General features: G+C 41.8%; 2 protein-coding genes across 31 annotated transcripts; one reads left to right on the plus strand and one right to left on the minus strand.

Moving 5' to 3' along the window:
• The first annotated feature begins 1440 nt into the window (after positions 1-1440).
• On the plus strand, positions 1441-20982 carry LOC118375336 (electron transfer flavoprotein-ubiquinone oxidoreductase, mitochondrial-like). 30 transcript variants are annotated; one of them, XM_052511399.1, is made up of 13 exons: positions 1441-1681; positions 2691-2899; positions 4118-4347; positions 8041-8122; positions 8260-8378; positions 8694-8771; positions 8970-9116; positions 9399-9539; positions 12906-13049; positions 13966-14134; positions 14763-14945; positions 15791-16012; positions 20095-20982. In XM_052511399.1, exons 2-13 carry the CDS (start codon positions 2755-2757, stop codon positions 20256-20258), a joined length of 1824 nt encoding a protein of 607 aa, XP_052367359.1. In that variant the 5' UTR covers positions 1441-1681; positions 2691-2754; the 3' UTR covers positions 20259-20982. The 30 variants fall into 30 exon arrangements, with proteins under 30 accessions (XP_052367359.1, XP_035617737.1, XP_052367383.1 ...); XM_035761844.2 differs by having other exon boundaries at positions 1444-1681; positions 2691-2843; XM_052511551.1 differs by lacking the exon at positions 1441-1681 and adding an exon at positions 3124-3179 and having other exon boundaries at positions 2877-2899.
• On the minus strand, positions 20774-24479 carry LOC118375337 (peptidyl-prolyl cis-trans isomerase D-like). Its single transcript, XM_035761847.2, has 10 exons — positions 24297-24479; positions 23658-23798; positions 23267-23373; positions 22949-23137; positions 22605-22727; positions 22346-22452; positions 22020-22164; positions 21697-21783; positions 21425-21467; positions 20774-21186 (listed from the first exon to the last, which is right to left on the minus strand). The coding sequence occupies exons 1-10, from the start codon at positions 24379-24381 to the stop codon at positions 21098-21100; spliced, it is 1116 nt and encodes a 371-aa protein (XP_035617740.1). The 5' UTR covers positions 24382-24479; the 3' UTR covers positions 20774-21097.
• Between the last annotated feature and the right edge of the window lie 512 nt (positions 24480-24991).

Here is a 24991-nt window from a genome sequence, read left to right on the forward strand (position 1 = left end):
ATATGTATATACTGTATTCTATTGTATTCTAGTCGATGCTACTCCGACATTGCTCGTCCTAATATTTGTATATTTCTTAAATCCATTCTTTTACTTTTAGATTTGTGTGTATTGTTGTGGATTGTTAGACACTACTGCGCTGTGGAGTTAGGAACATAAGCATTTCGCTACACCCGCAATGGCATCTGCTAAATATGTGTATATGACAAATACAATTTGATTTGATTTTGATTTGATGACCGCAGGAGGCATTTTCTCAAAGGCATGATAGAATGTTTGTTCAAAGGTCTCAATTTACAGTTGCTGATAACAGTGGTAATGTGCCATTCCGTTGGAAGGAAGTAATCATAACATTATTTGCACTCAGTCACTCCCACACATTACAATATGTGTGTTATCATTTGTTATTTTATTTGTTGTAATCGTATTTAATAAAATGAAGAGGCAAAAAGTTTTGATTGGTCTTAAAATATTTTATATTCAATGATTTTGTGGATATAAATTTTGTGGACATATTGTTTGATTCTTGCTATTTTTCATGAACTGAATGACATGGTGACCAACATATTTACAAAGGCTTATCTGCTGAATTGAAACTTGCTTTCATATGATAAACCCATATGTGCTCAGACTTCAATAATGGAAGGACAAGGAGAATGTAATCTATAGTTTGGATGTGAGTGCTGGCTTTGTAGCCTACATTATGTCACTACTACTGAATGTGTTTTTAGTGGAGAGTTATGTGTCTCGTGCATTTGACCCTGGTGGTGGTTTCAAGTCACTGTTGTTTACATAAGATGTTTTAAAGATTTGCACAGCATCAACCTTGGAAATAAAAACATATATATGTGATTTGTTTGCTTTCTAGATGTAACTTGATAATTTTAATATTTTACAGATGTGTTGTTATTTTATCCTATTTGGCTTCTAGAAGAGTAAAAACAAAGAAACTTGCATTACATTTGCCGATGACACAACAGTGGTAGGCCTGATCACCGACAACAACGAGACAGCCTATAGTGAGGAAGTCAGAGACCTGTCTGTGTGGTGCCAGGACAACAACCTCTCCCTCAAAGTGATCAAGACAAAGGAGATGATTAAGGACTACAGGAAAAAGAGGACCGAGCATGCCCCCATTCTCATAAACAGTGCTGCAATGGAGCAGGTTGAGAGCTTCAAGCTTCAAGATCACCAACAAACTAACATGGTCCAAGCACAATATGACAGTCTTGATGTATGCATGACAACACCTACTCAGGAGACTGAAAATATTTGGCATGGGTCCTCAGATCCACAAAAGGTTCTACAGCTGCACCAGCGAGAGCATCCTGACTGGTTGCATCACTGCCTGGTATGGCAGTCAGTCAGTCAGTGTGAGATCTACATTTACGCAGGTACCGCCTCTTTTCACTCACGTGAACGTGCCAGAACATTGCAGCTTCTGCGCAGTTACTGATCATTTCAACAGTATGTTATGTATGTGTTATGAGACGAATTTTATAACGTGTCCCTGGAAGAGATTTGTGGTCCAGTCAGACTTGCACGATCATTGGGGTGGCTGAGCTGCGAGAGCACTTCGTCTGTACCCAAAGACTACCGCTGCTAACTGGTGAGCTAGCTAGTACTAGCTGACTAATTTTAATTCATACGATGTTTCCAGCTGGCAGATATTCAATTCAAGGTAAGTTACCTCGCTATGCACACGTCGTGTCAATTTCCATGTTCTCTCTCTTGCCTTATGACACATTGGTCCCCCTAACTTGTCAATGATAATTTATCGAAACTACCTAGCTATAATTTGAGAGTGGCATGCACTAAGATTTTCATAGTAAGATGGGTGACATTCGCGTTGAAATATTTTAACGCGAGCTAGTTAACGTTAGCTATATCCACTCTGGCACTGTAGCTAACTAGCTAAACCAAATGTAGGGCAAAGTTGAAATCAGATGTACACATGAACAACTGTCCTTGGGTCAGAATATTATTTTAGTACGTGTATAACAAAAATAAATTGGTAGCTACGTTTCCTCTTACATTGTGTGTTTTGAAACCACTCTTATAATAATATAAATATATGCACTTTTGAAAGTAACTTGGCTGGCTAGCTAGCTAACTTTGTAGCTTGCTACAGTTATTGTAACCAATAGAGGCCAAGACTTTGAGGGCATGGATCCTCCAAAGATTCAGAGGGACAGTTTATGGCTTGATCAGAGGAAGGTGGTCAGGGAGATGATTGACGAAGAGTCTGTTGAGGATCATGTAGAGGGCTAGGTCTTTTCTTTTCTTTTCTTTCGTAGTGATTTGTTACTACTATATGTGATAACTTATCTGGCTGATACCAGTCTCAGAAAAGAGAGTGCCTATTGACAAATGCACATGCCCATACAAATATATCATAAGCTGCTTGGCAGAAGAATAGTGACACATTCAGTTGTGGTGCATTATACAGTTCTGCTGTATAGCCCAATAAACACTCACATGATGACTTCATGATAATTTGTTACTTCTCCTTCAGTTGTGTGATCCACCATAACCAGTGACATGAGTTGCCCAGGCCACCATGAGTGTACTTTTGACTATGTGATTGTTAGTACAGTGCATAAGATAACTTGTGTAAAGTACGATCTAACTTAATCAGCTTCCTTGCCAGTCCCAGTCGGCACTGAAAGGATCTGCCTTGTTCTTTGCAGCCCAGAGGTGTATAAGAGCGTTGACAACGGTGAAAGCAGATCATGCACCTACACAGCTCTACACATGGAGATGGAAATGCTCGTCCGCAGTAACGCCTCGCATAACATCACACTACACAATCTGCCCCAGGGACAAAGACCCACGATGGGAAGGTACATAACATCACACTACACAATCTGCCCCAGGGACAAAGACCCACGATGGGAAGGTACATAACATCACACTACACAATCTGCCCCAGGGACAAAGACCCACGATGGGAAGGTACATAACATCACACTACACAATCTGCCCCAGGGACAAAGACCCACGATGGGAAGGTACATAACATCACACGACACAATCTGCCCCAGGGACAAAGACCCACGGTGGGAAGGTACATAACATCACACGACACAATCTGCACCAGGGACAAAGATCCACGATGGGAAGGTACATAACATCACACTGCACATTCTGCCCCAGGGACAAAGACCCACGATGGGAAGGTACATAACATCACACTGCACATTCTGCCCCAGGGACAAAGACCCACGATGGGAAGGTACATAACATCACACGACACAATCTGCCCCAGGGACAAAGACCCACGATGGGAAGGTACATAACATCACACTACACAATCTGCCCCAGGGACAAAGACCCACGATGGGAAGGTACATAACATCACACTACACAATCTGCCCCAGGGACAAAGACCCACGATGGGAAGGTACATAACATCACACTACACAATCTGCCCCAGGGACAAAGACCCATGATGGGAAGGTACATAACATCACACTACACAATCTGCCCCAGGGACAAAGACCCACGATGGGAAGGTACATAACATCACACTACACAATCTGCCCCAGGGACAAAGACCCACGATGGGAAGGTACATAACATCACACGACACAATCTGCCCCAGGGACAAAGACCAGCTACGTGAAGGTACATAACATCACATTACACAATCTGCCCCAGGGACAAAGACCTGTATGGGGGTAATCCTCCTAATCTATGGTTCACCTCATCTATGACACACTGTCTGAAATGGAATGTATTGCATTATGCAACACCCAAACACCTTTGTTTTTCTCACCTAATCACATGTTCACTTTTAAATAATCTCATATGTGAGTGACTGGGGAATATATTAGGCTTATGTCTTCCTAAAACAAACATTTGTCCTTCAGTGTATACTATTGTAAGTTAAGTTATTGCAACTCTGATGTCAGCACTACACATTTCCACTTTTGACATTAGATAGTACTACATACTGCTATTCATTCCAGTTTGTCTTACAGAGGCTTGTGTAACCTTGCCCGAGACCTGAAGACTTGTGTGAACTCTCCCAAGCTCATGACTGTCGTTGTAGCTCAGTGAGCTAACACAGTTCCAAACCCAGTTGGTGACACACCTATTTGTGTGTGGTGTCCAGGTGTGGAGATGGAGCGGTTTGCCGACGAGGCTGATGTGGTGATAGTGGGCGGGGGTCCCGCAGGGCTGTCGGCAGCCATCCGGCTAAAACAGCTGGCCAATGAGCAGAAGAAGGAGCTGCGTGTCTGCCTGGTGGAGAAGGCCTCTCAGATCGGTGCACACACTCTCTCCGGGGCCTGCCTGGAGCCCAGCGCCCTCAACGAGCTCTTCTCAGACTGGAAGGAGAGAGGGGTATGTTAGTGTGCAGGGCTTAAGACTTTTTCCACTGGTGACACTGTTGCGACCAACTTTTTTAAGTTGATGGCACCAACACATGATTTGGTTGCACCAAGTCTTCAGGTATTAAATGCTCAATATATATATTTTTATTTTATTTAACCAGGTAGGCTTGTTGAGAACAAGTTTTCACTTACAACTGCAACCTGGCCAAGATAAAGCAAAGCAGTGCGACACAAACAACAACACAGAGTTACACATGGAATAAGCAAACATACAGTCAATAACAATAGAAAAGTCTATATACAGTGTGTGCAAATGAGGTAAGATAAGGAAGGTAAGGCAATAAATAGGCCATAGTGGTGAAATAATTACAATTTAGCAATTAAACACTGGAGTGATAGATGTACAGAAGATGAATGTGCAAGTAGAGACACTGTGGTGCAAAGGATAGAATAAATAAAACGAGCATTTACAGTCTAACCAGACACCTAGGTATTTGAGGTTGTCCACATATTCAAATTCAGAACCATCCAGAGTAGTGATGCTGGATGGGCGGGCAGGTGCGGGCAGCGATCGGTTGCAGAGCATGCATTTAGTTTTACTTGCATTTAAGAGGAGTTGCAGGCCACGGAAGAAGAGGTGCAAGGCATTGAAGCTTGTCTGGAGGTTAGTTAACACAGTGTCCAAAGAAGGGCCAGAAGTATACAGAACGGTGTCGTCTGCGTGGAGGTGGATCAGAGAATCACCAGCAGCAAGAGCGACATCATTGATGTATACAGAGAAGAGTAGGCCCGAGAATTGAACCCTGTGGCACCTCCATAGAGACTGCCAGAGGTTCGGACAACAGGCTCTCCAATTTGACACACTGAACTCTGTCTGAGAAGTAGTTGGTGAACCAGGTGAGGCAGTCATTTGAGAAACCAAGGTTGTTGAGTCTTCCGATAAGAATGCGATGATTGACAGAGTCGAAAGCCTTGGCCAGGTCGATGAATACAGTATGGTCTCTTATCAATGGCGGTTATGATATTGTTTAGGACCTTGAGCGTGGCTGAGGTGCACCCATGACCAGCTCGGGAACCAGATTGCATAGCGGGTAAGGTACGGTGGGATTCGAAATGGTCTGTGATCTGTTTGTTAACTTGGCTTTTGAATACCTTAGAACGGCAGGGTAGGATAGATATAGGTCTGTAACAGTTTGGGTCTAGAGTGTCTCCCCCTTTGAAGAGGGGGATGACCGCGGCAGCTTTCCAATCTTTGGGGATCTCAGACGATACGAAAGAGAGGTTGAACAGGCTAGTAATAGGGGTTGCAACAATTGCGGTGGATCATTTCAGAAAGAGAGGGTCTAGATTGTCTAGCCTGTCAGATTTGTAGGGGTCCAGATTTTGCAGCTCTTTCAGAACATCTGCTATCTGGATTTGGGTGAAGGAGGAATGGGGGAGGCTTGGGAAAGTTTCTGTGGGGGTGCAGGGCTGTTGACCGGGGTAGGGGTAGCCAGGTGGAAAGCATGGCCAGCCGTAGGAAAATGCTTATTGAAATTCTCAATTATCGTGGATTTATCAGTTGTGACAGTTTTTTATAGCCTCAGTGCAGTGGGCAGCTGGGAGGAGGTGCTCTTATTCTCAATGGACTTTACAGTGTCCCAGATAATGACCTGTGTCCCATAATGTACCTGCATTCCACATAGAACCAGGCTAATAATGACTAGCCATCTTTAAATTAGCATGCCCTTGCAGGGCTTGACATTTTGGTAAATGTGTTAGTGGCACACTGGGCCAGTGCCAGCTGAAAGCTACTGGCCTGGGAAAGTGGATGATGCGCATCATTTAAATATTATCTGTAATTTGCATGCTAACCAAGTAGCCTATTATTAATTTGCATGCTGACCAAGTAGCCTATAATACTTACCCTCCATACACAATTTAATTTTAACTTGAGAATATCATATTTACATTGATTGTTTGCGCAAATGTCATTAAGGCTGTTATTGTTAGCTATTTTAATTTGAACAGTCACTCTACAGTTGTTTTATTTTCCCCGGTTTCGGAGATTTACACATTTTTGTTTTTAGGTTATCACTCACAAAAAAAGAAAAAAGAAAATGGATGTTCTAAGTCCACAACAATGCTTAAACCACATCAGGAGACCACTTTTGAGGTCTGGGAACAATCAAAAAATCTTAGTTAGAGGGTGTAGTTACCCTTTAATTAAATTGCACACCTTGCAAGAGACCATTGTTTGGCTAGCGGTGTTTTTGTACTGTACAGTGTAGGCTACATGAGATTGCAAAACAAATGTCCCCCAATTGATACAAATCATAGGTAGGTAGGCTTACTTTTTAGTCAACATTTAATTGGGAAGGTGTTTTGGGAAAGCCTTTAGAAATGTCCATTCAAACAGTGCCTGATGACTGAATTGGGCATCGCAAAGATTCAACCACGACTTCGAACCTAACTTTTTGAGTACCTGGTCTGCATATCCATTGCTGTTTGAATAAATCTTGAAGAAATGTATAGATTTACAAGCAAATTGTGAACCAAAAAGTAACGTGACCAGCTAAAAAAAAATTGCTGCTGCCCTAGCAACTAGTTAGAAGTAGTTTTGAGCCCTGGTTGTGTCATCTCATCTGTCTCTGTTTGGAGTCAAATGTGTGTGTGTGTGTAGGACCTGTATGCTATCTGTCTCTAGCTTTAACTGTTACATATAAATGGGTCTCTAACTTTCAATTTGTCTCTTAACTTTCTCCTCTCATCTTCATTCTTGTCCTTAACTCCACTCGCTTTTCTTTCTTGTGTGTGTGTGTGTATTCCTTACTTCAGGTAATGGAGACAGGCAACGATATCATTCATTAGGTCTAACTGGCAAGCTTATTTGACTGGTGATATCTACTCTGGGTAAATGAGAATTTTTGAGCAAAAACTTCTAATATTTGGATTTTCCTTATTTTATTCTATTGGTTATTGCAGAGTTGGTGTCAGTTCACCATACACATTCATGACTTGAATTAAGCTCCAAGTTCCACTGAGAGAATGAGATTTATAAATGAAATGCAAGGTTTCCCCTAGAATTCTTTTCAGCAGCGGTGGCAGAGTTGCTGGGGGCAATGTGTTCTGGGGGGGTTCTTCCCCGGCGGAGCACTGCTGCTAAATGCATTTAGGGGAAAAACTGAAATGCCCTCACAAATCAAATTTTATTTGTCACATGCGCTGAATACAACAGGTTTAGACCTTACTGTGAAATGCTTACTTACAAGCTCTTAACCAACAATGCAGTTTAAGAAATGGAGTTAAGAAAATATTTACTAAAGAAACTAAAGTATAAAATTGGAGGCTGCTTCAGTCGGTCTGTTGTAAATGTTACAAAATTACAACGTCATTCAGAGGAAAGAAGCATCTTCTCACTGAGTTTACTCTGCAGGAGTTTCTTTCCACTGAGAGAGATTAAATTGAAATTGTCCACATCTCTGCTCTTTATTAGAACGACTGTGAGGGATATGCAGCATATGCTCAATTCACAGACATCTTGTGTTCGACGGATACACACGGGATATGGACCTGGCATTTTCTTGGTCTTTTTTTCATTCTTAGAGAACTATGAAAGTACATCACAGTCCCAGACAACACTGTGATACTTCCCACTGGAATCTCTTCAAGCAACACAGACTAAAGATAAAGTGCTAATGTTATTTTTGTACTCTTCCCTCAGGCACCCTTGAACACACCAGTGACAGAGGATGTGTTTAGCCTTCTAACCAAGAAATACAGAATCCCTGTCCCAATGTTGCCAGGTAAAGTCACATGCATGTTTACATGAAATGACACCTCTAGCTTGTCACATGTAAGCTCTGTTATAAACATACAGAAATGATGGTATTAGCTTTGACTGTTCAGTCTGTTTTTGTACAATTGTTTGATTTTTCTATAGGTCTGCCCATGAACAACCATGGGAACTACATTGTGCGGCTGGGCCACTTTGTGCGTTGGTTGGGAGAGCAGGCTGAGGAGCTTGGAGTGGAGATATACCCCGGCTACGCTGCTGCTGAGGTGAGTGAGCCCTGCTCACTCTCTACCTCTCTCACATTTTAAGAAAACACAGGCCATCTTACTAGTGTAAGGTTGACAATTACTGTTGACAAGCTACATTGATCTTTTCTCGAACGTCAGATTTTTCTCTGTAAACATTTACATAATTGGATGCCGTTGTCCAAATATTGTCCGTGATATTTTGAGGCGTTTTCATGCCAGAGATCGATAACTGATTTCACTGCGATGTGTTGACTGGACATGACTGGCTTTCATTGATCGTGTTCGCTTGTATTCTACTTTCAAAAGTGTTTAATTTCTGATTGTGTTTTTTAGGTTTTGTTTCATGAAGATGGAAGTGTGAAAGGAATTGCCACCAATGACGTGGGCATCGCTAAGGATGGTTCGCCAAAGGTAAACTTCTGAAGTACAGTCACTTATTCACCAATGTGAAGCATACAGTATGCCTTTGGAAGTTTAGAGTTGGGCTGTGAAAATGGCAAGTTTGATGAAAAACAAGGGAGAATCAGCAGTGAATAGAGTATTTATGACAAGTAGCCTCATCCCTGGTGTATCAGAATAACATGCTCCTCCTCTACATTGCCTCTGCAGGACGTGTTTGAGAGGGGGATGGAACTCCATGCTAAAGTGACACTGTTCGGAGAGGGCTGCCATGGCCACTTGGCCAAGCAGCTCTACAGGCAGTTCAACCTCAGGGAGAACTGTGAACCACAGACCTACGCCATTGGCCTAAAAGAGGTAACTCTCCCTGCCCCCTCAAATCCCAAAGTGTCTTTCTCAAAGTGTCTTTTTATTTGGGCAGAATTAAACAAATACTCTATAATTGGTTTTCTGTTTTCAACCAGTCATCCATTACAGATGGAAAGGGCCCATTCATTTATTATAATTTGTAGTAGCTATTATTTCTAAGTGGATCCAAATTAGAATGGCATATTGATTACATTTTACATTGGAGTCATTTAACAGATGCTTTTATGCAGAACGACTTCCATGAATGGTGTTATTTTTCTGTTTGAGCAGGTGTGGCTGATTGATGAGAAGAAGTGGAGACCGGGCAGAGTGGAGCATTCGGTGGGCTGGCCCCTGAACAGGAACACGTACGGCGGCTCCTTCCTCTACCACCTGAACGAGGGTGAGCCACTGGTGGCCTTGGGCGTTGTGGTGAGTCCCTGTTATGGTGGCCATTTTGGTTCCTTGATGCCATTTAATGGCAACAGTCAAACTACTAGACATGCTAACACTTTCAAACGGTCAAAACTCTAAATGAAGTAACCTTTTTACCACTGAGATCAGTGTATGTCAATGTACTATACCCTTTACACGTCTGAGCCAGGCGCGGCACAATCAAATCAGTTGCAGTTGGAATCCCTCTAGTCATTTGTGTCTTAATTATTTAATCAAACAGTTCGCTTCAGGCATCAGACAAGCTCAGTGCGTATAGTTGATTTTGTAAAACACACAGGATGTATCTAATATATGGAAAAATATGTTTAAAAGTTTTACTATTTAAAAAAAAAAAAAAAATCCTAAAACATACAATATACTTGTAGTGAAGCCCGCTTAACAACTACACCACACCAGTCATCCAACAGACTCCCATTCAGAACGACACAACGAAGCATCCAGGGTTAACGCCCTGCTCAAAGGCACGTCGACAGATCTCCCACATTCTTGGTTGACCAAGATTATAATTTTTTGGGGGGACAGCCCTAAACCTAAAATACAAGGCCAAATACAGTGTACACTAGAGTTGCTTATCAAGACTAATCTTATGGCAATTCTTGAAAATGGTTGTCCATCAATAATCAACAACCAACTTGACAGAGCTTGAAGAATTTTTTAAATAATAATGTGCAAATATTGTACAATCCAAGTGTGCAGAGCTCTTAGACTTACCCAGGAAGACTCACAGCGGTAATCACTGTCAAAAAAAAACTTTAATTAAAATAGCGATTGTGCTGTTATACGGTAGCGTAGTAGCCTATCGCATGTTATGCAAAAGCATACAAAATATAAACAGATTTAAGATGTCTTTGGCACATAATTGGTGAAGCCTAATACAATTAATATTATTATTATTTTTTTACAAATTCTAGTAATCGCATTTGAGTGTGGACTGTAATGGTATGCGTTCTGGATGGACTGGTTATCTTATGTTACACTCCAAACGTTCTATGCATGAGTCTGGGAGAGAATATATACTGTAGGTCTAGGAGATGCTGTTGGTTCATTTATTGTGCAGGGCGGCTTACAGAGTTAGCCTACAATGATAGTGAATTTGTATTTGATGTTGAATAGCCTAGTAATAAAATATTTTCATAATTAATAGGCTGACACATTTTACATTTACAGTGGGGCAAAAAAGTATTTAGTCAGCCACCAATTGTGCAAGTTCTCCCACTTAAAAAGATGAGACGCCTGTCATTTTCATCATAGGTACACTTCACCTATGACAGACAAAATGGGGAAAAAAAAGAATTTATTTGCAAATTATGGTGGAAAATAAGTATTTGGTCACCTACAAACAAGCAAGATTTCCTCCTCTCACAGATCTGTAACTTCTTCTTTAATAGGCTCCTCTGTCCTCCACTCGTTACCTGTATTAATGGCACCTGTTTGAACTTGTTATCAGTATAAAAGACACCCTGTCCACAAACTCAAACAGTCACACTCCAAACTCCACTATGGCCAAGACCAAAGAGCTGTCAAAGGACACCAGAAACAAAATTGTAGACCTGCACCAGGCTGGGAAGACTGAATCTGCAATAGGTAAGCAGCTTGGTTTGAAGAAATCAACTGTGGAAGCAATTATGATGAAATGGAAGACCTACAAGACCACTGATAATCTCCCTCGATCTGGGGCTCCACGCAAGATCTCACCCCGTGGGGTCATAATGATCACAAGAACGGTGAGCAAAAATCCCAGAACCACACGGGGGGACCTAGTGAATGACCTGCAGAGAGTTGGGACCAAAGTAACAATGCCTACCATCAGTAACACACTACGCCGCCAGGGACTCAAATCCTGCAGTGCCAGACGTGTCCCCCTGCTTAAGCCAGTACATGTCCAGGCCCGTCTGAAGTTTGCTAGAGAGCATTTGGATGATCCAGAAGAAGATTGGGAGAATGTCATATGGTCAGATGAAACCAAAATATAACTTTTTGGTAAAAACTCAACTCGTCGTGTTTGGAGGACAAAGAATGCAGAGTTGCATCCAAAGAACACCATACCTACTGTGAAGCATGGGGGTGGAAACGTCATGCTTTGGGGCTGTTTTTCTGCAAAGGGACCAGGACGACTGAAAGAATGAATGGGGCCATGTATCGTCAGATTTTGAGTGAAAACCTCCTTCCATCAGCAAGGGCATTGAAGATGAAACGTGGCTGGGTCTTTCAGCATGACAATGATCCCAAACACACTGCCCGGGCAACGAAGGAGTGGCTTCGTAAGAAGCATTTCAAGATCCTGGAGTGGCCAAGCCAGTCTCCAGATCTCAACCCCATAGAATATCTTCGGAGGGAGTTGAAGAAAGTCCGTGTTGCCCAGCAACAGCCCCAAAACATCACTGCTCTAGAGGAGATCTACAAGGAGGAATGGGCCAAAATACCAGCAACAGTGTGTGAAGACTTACAGAAAACGTTTGACCTCTGTCATTGCCAACAAAGGGTATATAACAAAGTATTGAGGTAAACTTTTGTTATTGACCAAATACTTATTTTCCACCATAATTTGCAAATAAATTCATTAAAAATCCTACAATGTGATTTTCTGGATTTTTTGTCTGTCATGGTTGACGTGTACCTATGATGAAAATTACAGGCCTCATCTTTTTAAGTGGGAGAACTTGCACAATTGGTGGCTGACTAAATACTTTTTTGCCCCACAGTATCTACAGAATATCTCCATCTCTCCTCGCTCTCCTTCATTCCTTTCTCGAGTGCGCAGAAAGAGGGGCTGTCAACAGTTTAATGAAATGTGTTTCATTGTGAAAACGTGTTACTATCGATGTTTCACTTGGTTACCTGGCATGATTAAAAAACTAACCTTGGGAAAGTGGCCTCCATTCGCTATTCGGGTGCATACGGATGTATTTTGGCCCATGCACCTGTTCCTATCCATTTGATAATGGGCCATTCTAAATCAAAACTAATTTTACATATAAGTAAAGACAAAATTACATTGAAAATAGTCTGGAGGGTGAAAATATGATCACTTGATGAGAGAACAGCATGTGCAACCTGAGGCAAGGAACAGGGGGCAAGCTTTTTTGCGATTTTCTCAAATCATCAATAGCCTATAGTCGCACCATGCAGCCCTTATGTTTTGATTTCTAAGGTTTGTATAATTCACAACTAGAGTTGCTAAATAACTCTAAATCTAGCGTATAGGACCTGTTTAAAGTTATCACTGTTACGCTCAACATAGCCACTTTATATGCACAGCCCTACTTAAGATGTGTATAGTTAACTTTTATGTAATCATACATTGAGGTCAAAAACGAATCTTGTGTATTACCCCACTCCCAGATTGGGCTTGACTACACCAACCCATACCTCAGCCCTTTCAGAGAGTTCCAGCGATGGAAGCACCACCCATTCATTGCCAAGACCCTGGAGGGAGGGAACAGAATCGCTTACGGAGCCAGGGCGCTCAATGAGGGAGGCTATCAGGTGTGTGTGTCATGTGTATATTATTTATGAACTACACAAAGGTGTGTGAGTGTGTGGCACTGTGCATGCTTCAGTGACGATAGCTGTTTCCATTAACTTGTCCATTTTCTTTTCTAGTTTTTTTTAGAGAGTTTGCATAGAAAGTAGATGTGACAATTTTCTGCTACGGTGCGTTTCCATTGGACTGTCTTGTGTCAATAAAAACAGCTAGACTTAATGAAGTCACAAAAAAACAATCTTGTGTTGCATAAAAGTGCTTGAAGTGTTTCCATTATTAATTTAGATGTGCATTAATAAATTGGGGACAGCCTGTATGCCCTCTTACCTATATGTCTCAGGTATAGCCCCCAAAACTCAGCATGGATCGAATGCAAGAATTAACTAATATCATCCATATTCAAATCATTCTCATGTGCTAACTTGCACTCCTTCAGATCTGAAATAATTGGATGGTGAAACTTGCCAGCCAACCAGAAATGCAAGGTGAAGCAATACAGGCATTCTCTAAAGTCAAGACAATCCTTATCCTGCAAATAAACACTTTTTATAGTTGAACATTTTGATTTTAGCAAGCAGTAGCATTTACAATTCAATGTGGAGTGGAGCTTTATAGTTATGTGATGACATCATGTGCCCCATGTACCTTGAAATTATTAATCAGTCATCGGTTTCCATTATAAAGAAAGTTTCACAAAATAAAAATCTGTCCCTGTCAAACAGATAAATGTTTTTGATTTAAAAAAAAAAAACATTTTAGCGACATTGCTTGTGTTTAATAAACCTGGGTCAATGGGAACCTGATTACTGTGTGTCTTGGCAGCAAAAATGGGAAATGCATCAATCTGATGTCAGGTTTTCTACTGGTTCTGAGGGTTCATTAAAGATTATAATCTTACCTGTCTGTTCTTCCATCCAGTGCCTACCTAAAGTGACATTCCCTGGGGGGATGCTTATCGGATGCAGTCCAGGCTTCATGAACGTACCAAAGATTAAAGGCACCCACACGGCCATGAAGAGTGGCATGCTGGCCGCAGAGGCCATCTTCCCCAAAGTCACAGCCAAGGACCTAGCATCTGAAACTGCAGGTAGCCTAACTGCTGGGGGTGGGGGGAGGGGGGGGACCATTGTGAGAGTCTCATATTTCCATGGTGATCATATTATTTTGTAGGCCAAAGCAATTGGACTCCGCAAACCTTTTCATGAGAAGACCGATTTTCGGGATATCTCCTGGTCTGACAAACACCACTGTAGCTCAGCCACCTTCCACCTCAGATGCGGAAGGCCCACATAAGCGGATGCGGTGGATTAAGATGCAGCCATACCAAAAAACACATCCATCTTAAACAGACAGATTTTGATGGGGATTTTGTTATTGTGGTAATTAGATTGACACATGGGGACTCTTAAGGATTAAGCCAGACCAAAACCCTTTCCTTAAATGCACACACACCTCTCGTTACTTGAGGTGAAACATAAGGCACATTTCAACACAATAAAATATGCACTTAATACACTATTAAAGAGTGTAATTTGTTGACGAGACTCTTATCACTAATGCCAATAGGAGAACAATGATGTTAATTGCTTCTTTCCAGTTGAATTTGTGTATGTACATGAATGGAATTTTTACACAAAAAGTAAATGAGCAGTTTAATTTGTGGGTGATATTCTAACATCTTCTGCTTTACAATTAGTTTATCTGATGTCCTCTAGGACTTCATGTACCTGAATATGAGGACAATTTAAAGAAGTCTTGGATCTGGAAAGAGCTGTACTCAGTAAGGAACATCAGGCCCTCATTCCACAACTACTTTGGGCTGTACGGGGGCATGGTCTACACCGGTGTCTTCTATTGGATACTCAGAGGGAAGGAGCCATGGACACTGAAACATGCAGGTACAACATATTGAGGTTGTTTTGTATGATACGTTCATCAGATGGTTATATAGCAACTCTTTAACCTATGGCTGGGGGCAGTATTGAGTAGCTTGGATGAATAAGGTGCCCAGAGTAAACTGCCTGCTACTCAGTCCCAGAAGCTAAGATATGCTAGATAATGAATCTAGTACTGAAAGCATAAGCTACAGCTAGCTAGCACTGCAGTGCATAAAATGTAGTGAGTAGTTGACAAAGGAGAAAGACAATAAATAGTACAGTCTTGAACAAATTTTCCCCAAAAATGGAGAAGCAAAAAGATATTTAAATGTAAGAATAAAAAGTAGCCATTTACATTTACATTTAAGTCATTTAGCAGACGCTCTTATCCAGAGCGACTTACAAATTGGTGCATTCACCTTATGACATCCAGTGGAACAGCCACTTTACAATAGTGCATCTAAATCTTTTAAGGGGGGGTGAGAAGGATTACTTTATCCTATCCTAGGTATTCCTTAAAGAGGTGGGGTTTCAGGTGTCTCCGGAAGGTGGTGATTGACTCCGCTGTCCTGGCGTCGTGAGGGAGTTTGTTCCACCATTGGGGGGCCAGAGCAGCGAAAAGTTTTGACTGGGCTGAGCGGGAACTGTACTTCCTCAGTGGTAGGGAGGCGAGCAGGCCAGAGGTGGATGAACGCAGTGCCCTTGTTTGGGTGTAGGGCCTGATCAGAGCCTGGAGGTACTCTCCTGGATGCTAGTCTTTCTGTTTAAGCCTATTTGTCTTTGGACAAGGCAACAGCAAAATCATGCTCACAGGCTTATCTGGTCTGCCCTGTAAGGTTTGATAACTTCCAACTCTTTTACCCTAGGCCTGGACTCGGCCCAGCTGAGACCGGCTAAGGAGTGCACGGCCATCGAGTACCCCAAGCCCGACGGCAAGCTGAGCTTCGACCTGCTCTCCTCGGTGGCTCTAAGTGGCACCAACCACGAGGGGGACCAGCCCCCCCACCTTACCCTGAAGGACGACAGTGTCCCCGTGGCCAACAACCTGGCCATCTACGATGGGCCTGAGCAGCGCTTCTGTCCAGCAGGTACCACTGATGCACAATTACACATCCATCCTTCGCCCATTTTTGGCAACTTTTACTTCACTACATTCCTAAAGAAAATATTGTACTTTTTACTCCATACATTTTCCCTGACACCCAAAATAACTCTACATTTTGAATGCTTATCAGAACAGGAAAATTGTCAAATTCATGCACTTATCAAGAGAACATGTGGTTATCCCTACTGCCTTATGTTCTGGCAGACTCAAAAAACACACATACATATTTTGTAAATAATGTCTGAGTGTTGGAGTGTGACCCTGGCTATCCATGCATTTTAAAAACAAGAAAATGGTGCCGTCTGGTTTGCTTAATATAAGGAATTTGAAATTATGTATACTTTTAATATGTAAGTATATTTTAGCAATTAAATGTACTTTTCATATTTAAGTATATTTAAAACCAAATACTTTCAGACTTTTAATCGAGTAGTATTTTACTGGGTGACTTTCACTTTTACTTCAGTAATTTTCTATTAATCCACCTCTGCCAGGTTGTCTTCTATTGCAGTCGTGCTTCACATCTCTGAAGATTTCTGTGTAATATTACTGTGGTGCCTCCAGGCGTTTTGAGATACAAATGAGTGGATTTGGCTATTTCAGTCACCCGTTGCTGACAGGTGTATATGACAGATGTATAGAATCAAGCACACAGCCATGCAATCTACATAGACAAACATTGGCGTAGAATGGCCTTACTGAAGAGCTCAGTGACTTTCAACGCGGGACAGTTGTAGGATGCCACCTTTCTAACAAGTTTGTTTGTCAAATTTCTGCCCTGCTACGCTGCTTCTGCCTGAAGCCCATACACTCCGCAGCGTACATGCTGGACCCCAAGTATGCTGGCAAGAGCATCCTGTCTGGTGCAGAGATCAACAAGGCCTATGGTGTCATCACTACTGTGTATCGCCGCCTTGGCCTGGATGAGGGCAAGATTCTTGGCAGACTGGCAAAGTACACTTCCAAGCAAGGGCTTTGGGATGGAGGTTCAATATGGCAGTCGTGCCAACATATATCATCAGCCACCTGGTGGAAGGGACTTAATGGATCTGAGGCTCTTTCCCAAGTTGCCTCCATAATCCTCCAAATACCACCAACATCAGCCGCCTCAGAGCGCAACTGGTCCTTGTTTGGGAACACGCACACCAAAGCACGCAACAAGCTGACCAATACGAGGGTTGGTGGCCATCCGGGCAAATTTGAGGCTTTTTGAGCCTGACAACGAGCCATCCTCAACAAGGTTGGAAAGTGACAGTGAAGATGAGGCCTCAGAGTCTGATGTTCAAGAGGTGGACATTGAGGAGGTCCAGGAAGAAGACCTGGAAGCCTGAGAGGAAGACAACCAAAGCTTTAGTTTCTAGACTATTATTTTACAGATGTATGCTGAAAACGTTTTTGGGAGATGCGATGGATCATTCAATATTCCCTTTGTTTTGTTGCTCAGTGATATCATCCCATATGAAGAGTCAACTCATTTAATTAAAGTTCAATTTTTCTATTGGAAGGATTTAATAATTTGCAATTATGTCTACTTATGATCAGGTAAAAGTTTTGTTTGTCTCCATATGGTAAATATATCCAATGCAAAAAACATCTACATTTAAATGGTATTAGTATTAATTTTCATATATTCCCATCAATTCCCACAAAGTTTCCACTTTTTTGAATATTCCCCAAAATGTGCAACCCTACTTGGTGGGCTTATTTTTCTGGACAGATTTAAAACCTCTCGCATCGCCTCTTCCTCTCTGTTATGACTGTCCACTGAAAGACCTGACCCTCTATCAATAAAGTAAACCCAAGCAGAGTGCACACCATTGCTGCTTCCAAGTGCTGTCATTGCCTGCACAACCAATATGACTCGACATTGATATTGTGCGGCACAGCCAGGTTTAATCTCTGTGAAATTAATATCAAACCCAATACTGCTACAGAGGCAGAGCTGTAATAAATACAGTATTATTGATTTGATATGCAGACAACACTGTTAGAAATCAGTCTTCTTCAGATGTCTGGCCAAAATGACTGACCCAGAACCTGGGATTTATATTTCTGCATCTCTTTCATGGTTTCTCATCCATAAAGAATGTAACTATTACAAACTTTTTAGTACCACCCATTAAATACACTGAGCAAAAATATAAACGCAACATGTAAAGTGTTGGTCCCATGTTTCATGATCTGAAATAAAAGATCCCCCAAAATTGTCATACGCACAAAAAGCTTATTTCTCTCAAATTTGTTTACATCCCTGTTAGTGAGCATTTCTCCTTTGCCAAGATGATCCATCCACCTGACGGGTGTGGTATATCAAGAAGGTGATTAAACAGCAAGATCATTACACAGGTGCATCTTGTGCTGGGAACAATAAAAGGCTACTCTAAAATGTGCAGTTTGGTCACACAACACAATGCCCGAGATGTCTCAAGTTTTGAGGGAGCGTGCAATTGGCATGCTGACTGCAGGAAAGTCTACCAGAGATGTTTCCAGAAAATGTAATGTTCATTTCTCCCACCATAAGCTGCCTCCCATGTCGTTTTAGAGAATTTGGCAGTACATACAACCGGCCTCACAACTGCAAACCACGTAACTTCGCCAGCCCAGGACCTACACATCCGGTTTCTCCACCTACAGGATGGTCTGAGACCAGCTACCCCGGACAGCGGATAACCAAAGGATTTCTGCACAAACTGTCAGAAACCGTCTCAGGGAAGTTAATTTGCTTGCTCGTTGTCCTCACCAGGATCATGACCTGATTGCAATATGGCGTCGTAACCGACTTTATTGGGAAAATGCTCACCTTCGATGGCCACTGGCACACTGGAGAAGTGTGCTCTTCATGTACGAACCCCAGTATGGGGCAGATGGCAGACGTGTGGGCAAGCAGTTTGCCTATGTCAATGTTGTCGACAGAGTGCCCAGTGGTGGTGGGGTTATGGTATGGGCAGGCATAAGAGCTATCGTGATGAGAACCTGAGGCCCATTGTTGTGCTATTCATCTCTGCCATCACCTCACGCTTCAACATAATGCACGGCCCCATGTCGCAAGAATCTGCACACAATTCCTGTAAGCTGAAAATGTCCCAGTTCTTCCATAGCCTGCATACTCACCAGATATGTCACCCATTGATCACGCTTGGGATGCTCTGGATCAACAAGTATGACAGCGTATTCTAGCCCCCCCCACACAATATTCAGCAACTTCGCACAGCCATTGAAGAGAAGTGGGACAACATTCCACAGGCCACAATCAACAGCCTGATCAACTCAATGTGAAATGTCGCGCTGCATGAGGCAAATGGTGGTCACCAGATAATGACTGGTTTTGATCCATGGCCCTACTAAAAAAAAAAGGTATCTGTGATCAATAGATGCATATGTATTCCCAGTCATGTGAAAGCCATAGTTTAGGGCCTCCCGAGTGGCGCAGCGGGGTCTAAGGCACAGCATTTCCGTGCTAGAGGTGTCACTACATACCCTGGTTTGATTCCAGGCTGTATCACAAACTGTCATGTTTGGGAGTCCATTAGAGCGGCGCACAATTGGCCCAGCGGCAACCGGGTTAGGCCGTCAATGAAAGTAAGAATTTGTTCTTAATTGACTTGCCTAGTTAAATTCATTTTATTTAACCTTTATTACAATTAACTGTAACTGTAAAATCGTTGCATTTTTGTTCTGTGCAGTACCATGCATTTACACTGAACAAAATTGAACATTTCTGGGATCTTTTATTTCAGGTCATGAAACATGGGACCAACACACTTTACATGTTACGTTTTATATTTTTGTTCATTGTAAGTAGTACCATCATTGAAATGTAATTTCATTATCTAATGGATAATGAATAGTGACAAACATATTGACTGTCTGGGAGGACTGCACTGCACACCACACACCTGCGGTAGTTCTGGCCGCATAGCTATCATTTCTCACATCAGTCATTAACCTATGTAGTGGCCTCTGCAAACCTGTTTCCTGATAACAATCAAATATGAGTCACCACGTGAGTAGACTTACAGTATTAGTTAGATTTGTCTTAACTCCCTTCATTCCCCCTTTCACTAGGTGTATATGAGTACGTTCCACTCGAAACTGGAGAGGGTATGAGGTTGCAGATCAACGCTCAGAACTGTGTGCACTGCAAGACGTGCGACATCAAGGACCCCAGCCAGAACATCAACTGGGTGGTGCCCGAAGGCAGCGGAGGACCAGCCTACAATGGAATGTGATTTCCCTTTTCATTGACATATCATGAGGCACCAATTGTAGCAGTGAGGTCAGAAACCTCAAGTGTGGTGTCTGCAAAAACACATTCAGGGCTTGCTGCCAAGACAGCTTTTAGAATCTACTATACTGTGTGAATAGATATGGAACTGAATGTCAACATTGTAAAGTACGGGCATTAAACAGTGACTTTGGTTCATGTCCGGTTTTCAGAATGCAACTAAAAAGTATTTTATATATTTGTATGCCATAAGCAGAAGAAGCTGCATTGACATGGATCGAAATATCTTCAAATCAGTGCCAAAATTGAGGGTTATTTCATTAGCTAGTTGCAGGTGCCATTAGCATTAACATCATGATCTATGAGATACTGTGGGTAGGATGTATGCGGGTGAATAAAATATTTATCGTGCCTCAGTGTCTTACTCCATACTTCTCTCATTGAACGTACAGGTAGTATTTAATTGCATTGTATACAGGTGGAGTATGGACATTTCTAGAAATAGAGTCAACTAACCAACCACATTTAATCTTTATGGCTTATATTAAACATTCAGAAAAATAAAAAGGGATATTACAGTAGTTATTCAGAGTAAACATGAATGTGAAATGCTCTTTGACACAATGCTGACAGGTTTACACTTCCTCAAAAATGGCTTACATTTTGTTACATATCTATACTTCGTTTTCATCTACCCTTGTGTGCCACTCATTAAACAGACAATATGATTACATGGTCCTGGTTTTCAATTTGCACCTGTATTGTAGCTAGCTGCCTAAACAAAATAACTATTGGCAAGTGGACTTTAAGGATAGGCCTATATCAAATTATTGTCTGATACCTTCACGCAAACATTTTGGAATAGATTTGCTTCTCTTTCTCCTTTTCCTCCTTCACTTTTATCTGGACTCTCTTCATCTCGTTTCCGATTGCTGTTAAAGGATGCAAAAAGTAAATTAACTTGGTCAGGCAAGGAAAACAACCGATCATGATGAAACGAAAAATCTAATGTTGCAAATCTGTCAAAGGGGGTTTCTAAAGTTTAATTTGATAAATATACTGCTCTCACTATTGACCATGTGTTCTATAGTTAGCCTTTGGGATATAGATAGGAACACGTGAGGACATGATCCCCTGGATTGATTGTCACAATAAAAAAGCAGTAAAAACCTTTATCCTCCGGTGCAATTTCTTGAGCTTTCTTCAGGTCACTCTAATGGAACAAGTTAAAAACATTTCAGTGAGTCAACAGACACCGTGACAAGTCAACTTCACTGATTTATGAAACGAGTCGGCCCAACTCTTGACGGCATCCTTTAGTGCAAATAAATTGTTCTGTGGCAGGGGTTCCAGTTCAGAAAGAGCACATTGTAGTTAGGCCGGCACCAAGGCTACACATTTTAAAGACAGAAATATGTCTGGTATGATAAGTTTTTCTTTACCATGGCTTTACTGTACTCCTTCAGTCCTTGCCAGGCCTGGGCCCTCCTGAACAGAGCCTTAGTGTTTTTCTGGTTCAACTCCAGTGCCTGAAAACAAACACACACAATCAGACAAAATAGTAACTGCACTTCAGTGTTTATCTACAAATTGACCTACAAATATACATATCCTAAGTTGCACTCAATCAGTTCCATAGAGACTTACAGTACTGACCACGAATGACCTTTGAATCGTTGCCATTAATAAACAATCGTATTGTAGCCTAGTGATGGTAGTGTGATAGGGCTTGCTTCTAGGATTTTGGCTGGCCTAAAATACTTACCTCGTCACAACTCTCCATGGCTTCCTGCCAGAGCTGCAACTTCAGTTTACAGGCAGCTGTGTTGAGAATGCAGCTCAACACTGTGGGCTCCAGCTTCGTTTGGGCCTTCTCAATCTCCTGGTCGTCTCCACCAAGTGCCAGATACCTGGCAAGAGACATTTCACCATTTAGTCCACACTTTGCTAGCCTAGTCCCAGATCTGTTTGTGCACTTTGGCCAACTTCTATGGTCATCGCACATTCAAAAGCATGTCATGAAATAGCAGACAGGCCTAGTACACACACAAATCACAGCAAGAGAAGAGTGGGCCTGGGACCATGTTTCACCTGAGAGCTTTGGAGTACTTCTTGATTGCAGACTGCCAGTCTTGGTTCTTGAAGAAGTTGTTCCCAATATTCTTAATATCTTCAGCAGCAGACAGGATTTTGTCAACCTAACCAAAAAGACAAGTGTGAGACTTTTATGCCATTTTCACAATCACGATACACTTTTTTAAGTTGACAGACTAAATCAATACACATATGCTGATTGAGGGTGAATCAGGGTTAAGACAATATTCTTTGCTTATTAATACTTAGTACTAACATCTTTTAAGTCGACATCGGAGTCCTCTGGGTAGTCTGGATGGGTGTCCCCTGAGCAGTCATTCGGTGCTACTCCCCAGTTGTCGCCATCTTTATGCTCACCACACTCAGCAATTACACATGGCTATGTGGAAAGAAACATCAGAGCAAAACTGTTAATACATTATGAGCATTTCACAAGTGTCACGCACCTTACAGAAAAATACTAGGTAATCTCCCTGCTGGCTACAAAACACACAGCTTGCTGCAGTTTTAATATGCCCCAAAACAACCTCTGATGACAATGTCATCACACACATTACACCAAGCTCCTACTTAATGTGGCAGTTGCTTTCATTGATTTACCTTGACAGGCGTGTCCTCGTTGGTCTCTATGGCCTCCAGTGTTTTCACCAGCCCCATCCCCTTCAAGACTTGTCCAAAGACCACATGTTTGCCGTCTAGATGAGCAGTAGGCACAGTGGTGATGAAAAACTGGGAGCCATTGGTGGCGGGTCCAGAATTGGCCATACTCAGCAAGCCCCCTTTGTCGTGCTGGAGAGGAGACCGACACCCACATGTTAATTTAGAGATGACGAAGAAAACTAATAGTATATGTTATGATTAGGGCCAGGTATTTATACTAGCCCCAGCTATATGTTATGCCGTTCTGAAAATCCTTACCTTGTAATAGAAGTTCTCATCTTCAAACTTCTCCCCATAGATGCTCTCTCCTCCAGTGCCATTCTGGTTGGAGAAATCACCTCCCTGGATCATGAATTGCTTGATGACTAAAATTGATTGACAGTGTAAAATACAAGTAAGAGGTCATTAACTTTCTGAAGTTGCTAAAAAATTGATTTACTACTGAATTATAGATGTGATCTATAATAGCTATGCATCGGTAAAAGAGGTTTCAAGGTAGTAATTTAGAACTAAATGAGAGGGGAAATGTAGCTACATGGCTACTGCAGATAAAGCCTCAGTTACATAGCTATAAACCGCTTATGAATTTGAATCTGTGGGTGTTTGGGGCAGAGTTCCACACAAACAGTCGAAAGACATATTTACTTACTCCTGTGGAAAGGACATCCTTTGAAATGGAGTGGTTTCCCTGTGGTTTTGCCAGTTCCCTTCTCACCAGTACAGAGTGCTCGAAAGTTTTCAGCAGTTTTGGGGACAACATCAGCAAACAGTTCGAACACGATTCGGCCAACTGGTGACAACAAACAAAATAAGTCACGACTGTGTGGATAGCTGGCCTTGATAAATGCAATTTTCTACGTAGTTGTAACTAACTCATCAAAATAAGCCGTTTAGTCCTGAAATGGATACTCGGGTAGATACTGGTGTGTTGACTATTCATGCAAGACATAACAGCACGTGCTTAAAATGCAATGTACTGGTAAGTTATAATTGCGAATGAACAGTAACAAAGTTACTAGGCTAACTAACGTACATTCACATAGTAAAATGAGCGAACAAGACAAGCATCTATTTGTTTAAAACAGCATGCACATGGAAGATTTGTTATTTAACATGGCTACATTGGTCGCTGCAGTTTTTCTGTGGCGTAACATTAACAATTTAAGAACACGATAACGTTAGCTAGCTAGCTTGAATGAATGTGCTTTTTCTAGAAACTAATATCACCCGGTTCTGCTAGCTAGCCATTAGCCTATCGACTAAACGCATTTATTGAAACTATCTTAACCTCTTTCACCACCGATGTCTACATCAAGGAAGACACGGGGGTTTTCTTTGTTTGAAGGCTTGGTCATTGGTGTTGCGTTAGACATTTCTAAAAATTACACAATTCTAAATGTTATCTACTTTCACAGTACTCCTGGTTGACTGCGAGCTTCAATCTCGGAGATTTTACTTCCTCTAAATTCGATGCGTTGATTCAAACGTTGCAAAACATGGACCACTGCCATCTACTGAGTTGGATGTGCAACTACAAGAACCTGTGTGAATTTTGAAGACGGGAAACTACCCCCAAAAAGTAACTATAGCTTTTCCAAAATGTTTATGTTTAACTAAAATATTTTATATTCCCAGTGTCCCCAATCCTAAAGTAGTGAACCCTTTGCCTAATCCCATTCAACCACTGCTATAACCTACCTGAATGTCCCAGAGGTGTGCATGTGAATATGTTGGCCACATTGATTGAAAATACTATACTATAATAGATAAAATCATGTTTTTCGTAAGGTATTAGAAGGGGTCAGCCATTAACTGGAGGCAAGATTACCACCAAATTGATGTTGAGCTAACAACACATTGGAATTCTCTAGTGCGATAAAGGCTCCTCTCCCAATCTATTTCAGTTAGCAGCACAGCTATCTGAGCTAGACTTTGGGGATTGTAATGGCTTTTGCTCAGGGGATGGATTATCTTCTTCACACT

The sequence above is a fragment of the Oncorhynchus keta genome, chromosome 4 (genome assembly GCF_023373465.1).
Source record: "Oncorhynchus keta strain PuntledgeMale-10-30-2019 chromosome 4, Oket_V2, whole genome shotgun sequence".
Classification (NCBI taxonomy): Eukaryota; Metazoa; Chordata; class Actinopteri; order Salmoniformes; family Salmonidae; genus Oncorhynchus; species Oncorhynchus keta.

Bases quoted from the DNA above. Each gene is read 5' to 3' on its own strand.
- LOC118375336 (XM_035761844.2), top strand. From the start codon at position 1,651: ATGTTTCCAGCTGGCAGATATTCAATTCAAG. The intron at 14,946-15,790 runs GTACAACATATT...CTTTTACCCTAG, and splicing joins ATGGACACTGAAACATGCAG to GCCTGGACTCGGCCCAGCTG. The intron at 16,013-20,094 runs GTACCACTGATG...CCCTTTCACTAG, and splicing joins GCAGCGCTTCTGTCCAGCAG to GTGTATATGAGTACGTTCCA.
- LOC118375337 (XM_035761847.2), bottom strand. From the start codon at position 24,381: ATGTCTAACGCAACACCAATGACCAAGCCTTCAAACAAAGAAAACCCC. The intron at 21,468-21,696 runs GTAAAGAAAAAC...TTGTTCCATTAG, and splicing joins AGGAGTACAGTAAAGCCATG to AGTGACCTGAAGAAAGCTCA. The intron at 21,187-21,424 runs GTTTTTACTGCT...ATCCTTTAACAG, and splicing joins AATTGCACCGGAGGATAAAG to CAATCGGAAACGAGATGAAG.